Source organism: Ahaetulla prasina, chromosome 16, assembly GCF_028640845.1.
Source record: "Ahaetulla prasina isolate Xishuangbanna chromosome 16, ASM2864084v1, whole genome shotgun sequence".
NCBI classification, from domain to species: domain Eukaryota; kingdom Metazoa; phylum Chordata; class Lepidosauria; order Squamata; family Colubridae; genus Ahaetulla; species Ahaetulla prasina.
In genome coordinates, this window is record NC_080554.1 from 5750418 (window position 1) to 5756428 (window position 6011).

The 6011-nt window shown below is 42.5% G+C and overlaps 1 protein-coding gene across 3 annotated transcripts in view; it reads right to left on the reverse strand.

Moving 5' to 3' along the window:
• The window catches only part of CNTRL (centriolin), a 50419-nt gene extending 44657 nt beyond the window's left edge, over window positions 1-5762 (reverse strand). For 2 of the 3 annotated variants that reach the window (XM_058159067.1, XM_058159065.1), the window contains exons 1-5: window positions 5589-5762; window positions 2926-3151; window positions 1935-2059; window positions 1636-1766; window positions 986-1127 (exon numbers count right to left, since the gene is read on the reverse strand). In XM_058159067.1, coding sequence (XP_058015050.1) covers window positions 986-1127; window positions 1636-1766; window positions 1935-2059; window positions 2926-3118 — 591 coding nt within the window. In that variant the 5' untranslated portion in view covers window positions 3119-3151; window positions 5589-5762. Of the gene's footprint in view, window positions 1-985; window positions 1128-1635; window positions 1767-1934; window positions 2060-2925; window positions 3152-3362; window positions 5078-5588 lie in introns of those variants that run through there. The other variant, XM_058159066.1, reaches the window with a different exon arrangement.
• Between the last annotated feature and the right edge of the window lie 249 nt (window positions 5763-6011).

The window sequence follows — 6011 nt, forward strand, 5'->3', positions numbered from 1 at the left end:
ACTTTCATAGAGCTTTACAAATATACAGCAAGAGAACCAAAAATAGAGGCCAATGAAGAGCATTTTAAGGACACACAAAATGCTTCTTTGTGCGGGAGAGTACATTTTCTTCTTTTCTTAGCTTTAGGGAATGTTTACCCCAAATTATGTGACCCCGTCCTTGTTTTTTTCTAGCAGAAAGCAAAGATGTATTTATAGTGAGTTTCTGCAGTCATAGGATTCCGCAACTTGTTATCCCATGACTTTGGAAGCTGGTTCCTCTGGCAACAGCAATAGCATTTACACTTATATACCGCTTCGGAGTGCTCTACAGCCCTCTCTAAGCAGTTTACACAGTCAGCCTCTTGCCCCCAACAATCTGGGTCCTCATTTTACCAACCTCAGAAGGATGGAAGGCTGAGACAATCTTAAGCCGGTCAGGATTGAACTCCAGGTTGTGGGCAGAGTTAGCCTGCAATACTGCATTCTAACCACTGTGCCAGCATGGCAGAGTAGAATAAGGATAAAAATAAATAGAATAGAATAGAATAGAATAGAATAGAATAGAATAGAATAGAATAAGGATAGGAATATGGAATACGATAGAATAGAATATGGAATAGGAATAGGAAAATTTATATACCACTTCACAGTGCTTTACAGCTCTAAGCATTTTATAGAGTCAACCCATTGCCCCCAGCAATCTAGGTCCTCATTTTACCAACTTTGAAAGGATGGAAGGCTGAGTCAGCCATGAGCTGGTCAGGATCAAACTTGTGGCTATGGGCAGAGTTAGCCTACAATACTGCATTCTAACCACTGCGCCACCAGGGCTCTTTATTAACAGTCAGTAAAGGTATTGCTAATATTCCAAGGAAGCAGAACTGTTTTCAGAGGTGGCTATATTGTCAGATGGTGGGAAGGATTTAAAGAATTACAACAATAGCTACGATGGTACCCAATCCTCTTATTAATAAACATTGTCGTAGGGTGGAGAATCACTTACTGATGAGATTTTATTTTTTCTTAAATTCAGGATGCGAAGGGACCGGAGTTTTTTCCCCAGCCACACAGGGAGGTGTTCAATCTCATTCCCAGCCAGATTCAGCTTCTGAAGACTGTGTAAATGTTCAATGCCTTCTATTTTACTGGGGGAGAAAAAGAGATGGGTTGACAATACGGCATATTAAGGTGAGGAACAGGTTCGGATTTTAACATGAATGTTAGTTCACAAAGTAAGAGCTGTGATAACATTTCCCCACTCCACAGGCTAGGATTAGAACTGAACAACAGCCCAGCTAAAATAAAAAGCTATGAAGTTACAAGAATACAAGGGCATCTAAACAGGAAGTTTGCTGACATACATTGGTTTGTTATTACATATTCTTCTTCCATGTACTTCTTAGACTACTTCCATGTACTTGTATCCCTTTACCACAAAAGTGCTAAGATACTGAAAACTGAAATTGAGAGGGTTTATTGGGAGTTTGTTTAAAAAGAATGTGAAAGTTTATCCTTCTCATTTTGTGACACGTTAGCCTTTGGCTGATGCAAGTTTAAAAAAATGGGAACAGCCTTATCTGGTTTTTTAAAAAAAAAACCCTCAAGAAAAGCGTAATCTGTTTTGTAATTATTCACTCTTCTTTTCTTGCTCACCTTATTTTATTGAAAGAGAGGTTGAGGTCCAGTAACTTCAAAAGTTTATCCAATTTTTCAATCTTTTCGATCAGATTATGACTGAGATTTAGGACTTCCAGCTTACTACATCTCTCCAGATTTTCTATGTACTGAAAGGGATAAAAATATGCTGTTGGACTCATCTGCTCAGCTCTGCTACCACGCTATAAAGCATTAGAAAGTGTTTCTTTAGATCAGGTTTATTTGCAGAATTCCCATCACCTCTTTATTTCCCTGTGGTTGATGGCTGATCAAAGCACAAAGCACCAGACACAAACCTTAAATTTCTTCCCTCCATCTTTACCAAGAGAAAGATTCAGAGCGGTTATGCGTGCCAGATTCTCTTGCTTGGCGAGCTTCTTAAGAAGAGGTTCTGTTATGTATCGGGTACCCGGACCGCCATCTGAAATATACAGCAAGGTGTTTGTGGTAATAAACTGTGACAAAGAAACTGAACAAGGAACAATCTAAGCATTATCGAAGCCATAGAGGTGAATTCTGGGAGTTGAAGTCCACACTTCTTAAAATGGCTGAGAAACACTGTACTAAACACATAAGCTGCCTCTGTTAACTCAGTTAACATTCTGGGTGCCACATGATACAAATACTTTAAAATCAAACATTTAATGCACAATAGCGAGAGAAAAGTACCTCCCTTCCCCTCCATCCACTTCAAATGCTGTGAACCGGCCTGAAATCCTTACGATGGGGATAGAAACCATATTCGTATCGGATGAATTGGTAAGCCAAAACAGAACCGTGAAGTACAGATAGTCCTTGACTTATGACCACAGTTGAGCCCAAAATTTCTGTGGTTAAGTGAGACAGCTGTTAAGTGAGTTTGGCCCCATTTTATGACCGTTCTTGCCACCGTTGTTAAATGAATCTCTGCATTTCTTAAATTAGTAACAAAGTTGTTAAGTGAATCCATTGATTTCTGCTGGTCCGAAGGTCATAAAAGGGGATCACATGACCCCGGGGTACTGCAACCATCATAACTATGAGTTAGTTGCGAAAGGTCTTAATTTTGACCATGTGGATATGGGGATGCTGCAACGGTCATAAGTGTGAAAAATGGTCATAAGTCCCTTTTTTTCAGAGCTGTTGCACCTTCGAACAGTCACTAAATGAACGGTTGTAAGTTGAGGACTATCTGTAGTGTATATTTTCTTTAAAAATATAGAAGAGCTATTGTTTAGATCTCCTAACCAAAGTCCCTGCAGGAAAGCTGCAACGTTTTATATAATCCATCACTGATTATTACGATACCTGTATCGCTTTCTCGATCTATCTCTCCTTGATATCTTTGACCCATTGGCTGGTGGATCGACGGAATTCCTTCTGTGCCCAGCGGAGACGATGACCTGCTACGGGCACTTGCAGGAGACTTTGGACTCCGAGAGCGGGACGGAGACATCTGCGGCTTCCTCAGGGATGTTTTCTGTGGCTGGCCTCTCCTCATCGCACAGACCTCTGCATGTCATACGGCAAAAAGCTGAAAGGAAAGAGACCCCCGTGCTTTCCAAGCGGCATAACCAATTTAGCAGCTGCTTCACCGTAAAACCAGAGAAGTCAGCAACTTTTAATCCGCCTCTCCTCCAAAATATTAACTTGCCCTGCACAAACGTTTCATAAAAAGGGAAATGAATTAGAAGACATGTTCCCCAAGGCGGTCTAGTTTTACGGCTCCATCTTTGCTTACTCACTGCATGTCTCTTTTCCGGAAGCTGTGGTTCCCCTTCAGCGCATAAACACTTTAGCAGATGTTAAAGAACTGTGAAGCTTTTACAGTTCCAAAGTAGCAGGATCCGCTCAAGAAATCCCTTCAGTGTCCGATAATTTGCTTCTGTTACCTACCTTGAGGTCACTGATTATAAGTCTAGATTGCAGATATCAAGATGACACCCTCAGTTGTATCGGCAAAATGGGAACTACTTTTTTAAAAAGATATAGCCAGAGATCACACGGTTTTACCTTTAGGAGGGAAAAAGCTGACCTGAAAGTAAGATCTGAGCTTGTGTTCAGAAGGCGGATAGCTATTTCTGCATAATGTGTTCTCGACTTAGATGGACACTTATGAAAGCAGTGCCTCGAATTTGTTATTTATTTATTTATTTTTAAACGTGCCTTTGATGGTTTCTATGTTCTTTCCTTTGGGCATGTTTCTACTGGTATACAAAAGAGACAGTCATTGTTGGAAACTAGCTTAAACTAAAATCAGGAAAAACACGTTGCTTGCTCTTTTGTTTTCAAACAACAGTTTGCTGTTAACTATTTTTTGTCTTGATGTACAGGTAGTCCTTGACTTACAGGCCACAATTGAGCCCAGAATGTATATCACTAAGTGAGATGTTTGTTGAGTTTTGCCTCATTTTCCGACTTTTCTTCCCACAGTTGTTAAGTGAATCATTGCAATTGTTAAATTAGTCATACAGTTGTTTAGTGAATCTGGCTTCCCCACTGACTTTGTGTGTCAGAAGATCACAAAAGGAGATCCTGCCAAGGATCTGAATTTTGATCACTGACCATGGGGATGGCACCTGGGTCGTAAGTGCAAAATATAGTCATAACTGACTTTTTTCAGTGCTGTTGTAAGTTTGAACAGTCACTAAATGAATTGTTGTATGTCAAGGACTGCCTGTAAGTGGGTTTACCCAATACAAGGAATCAATCACTCACTTCTAGTATGTCATCCACTTCAGGGTGCTCTGAGTACTTTAATATTTCAGCGTCACTCAAGGGCAGAAAATCTAGTTAATTCCATAAACCATATTTAAACCATTAATAAAAAAATACAACCAAGACAGGCATTTATTATTTTGCACTTTTTGAAAACATTTAACTGGGGGTGGGAAGAGTTCCTATAATAGAAAAAGGAAGAAACAGTTTCAAATTTGGGTGGATTTCTTTCACAGAGGAAGACACCATGTATCCACACCTCTATTATAACAATTTAAGCAGAATCCCTGGAAAGCAAAGCAAAACATACCAGTCCTGGATTTTTTTTTTTACTTTAAAAAAAAAAATACCTGAAAAAAATAACAATTTCAATATTTGCACAACAAAATAAAAGCACGGGCTGCCTGGCAAGATTATAACATGGTAAAGATGCAAACAGAACAACAGAAAGGGGAGAGGGGAAAGGACCCACCAACCGCAAAATTGAAAATTCAGTACAAAATATAAATATAAAAAATAATTTTAAAAAATATGGTTATGTGTAGAGTATAGGAGACGATTTGGACTACAGTTCCCATTAACCAGCCTTGGGTTGGGGAGACTGATGGGGATTGCCTCTCTTGCAACCCGTCTGGATTATGGTACTTGTAGTCCAAACACTTTAAAAGGGGGTTTTCTGGGAGGGAGGGGAAAAAAAAAAGGGCGGAAAATGTTTTTGTTTTTTTAAAACTTTTTCAATTAAAAAAATAATAATAAAAATAAAATATAACCATAATTCTCTATTTTTTTGTATTTATTAAATTTTCAGATTTTTTTTTTTTAAAAAACGTGATCATTTTAAAGCAGGGAGAAAAGCTCTCCTTTGCAAGAAGGGACAATCCCCATCACCCCCACCCACCCCCGGAGGTGGCTGATGGGACTTGTAATCCAAATCACCCAAACAAGAATAAGCCCAGCTCACCCACTCAATACTAAAAAGCACTTAAAAATTAAAAAAAAAAAAGGGGGGGGGTATTTTAAAAACCGGGCCTCCAATTTTCCCGGCCTCTCATGGGGCACAAGGGGGATGGATGGATGGCTTGGCTGCCTGGCGGATGGGATTTGTAGTCCAAAGGGCTCCCCGGGCGGGGCGAAAGGGTCCTCAGATGGGGCGGGGGGGGGACGGGAAGGGGCGAAGCCTTGAGGAGAAGGCATTACGCACTCACACAACACACACACAGCGTCGCAACCGCCGCCTCCCAAATCTGCCTCACCTGTGCGGCCGCGGCCCACCTGGCCGTGACGAGCCGCCTCGCGCGCCCCGCGTTGCTTCCCGCCGTCTCCATGGCAACCGCTGCGGGAGCCAGCCGGGCCGGGCCCTTACGCGAGATATGGCGGAGGGGGGGGGAGCGCGCTGAAAGAAACAGCTGCCCTGCCCGCGCGCGCGCTCGCTCGCTCCTTGTGTGCGCGTGCGCACGAGCTCGAGCGAGCGCGCTTTCCCGCCCGAGCCGCCCTCGGAGCCGCCTCTCTCCGCGCCCACCTGGCCCGCGATTGGCTGCCCTGAAAACCCGCCGCTCGGATTGGCCGAGAGGCCTCCCCTCTCTCCGAGGGGCGGGGGAGGAGCGTTTAAAACGTCGGCGGGCTCCTCAGCTGTGTGTAAAATTAGCCAGCGAGCTGCCGAAGCGGCAGGCTTCGCC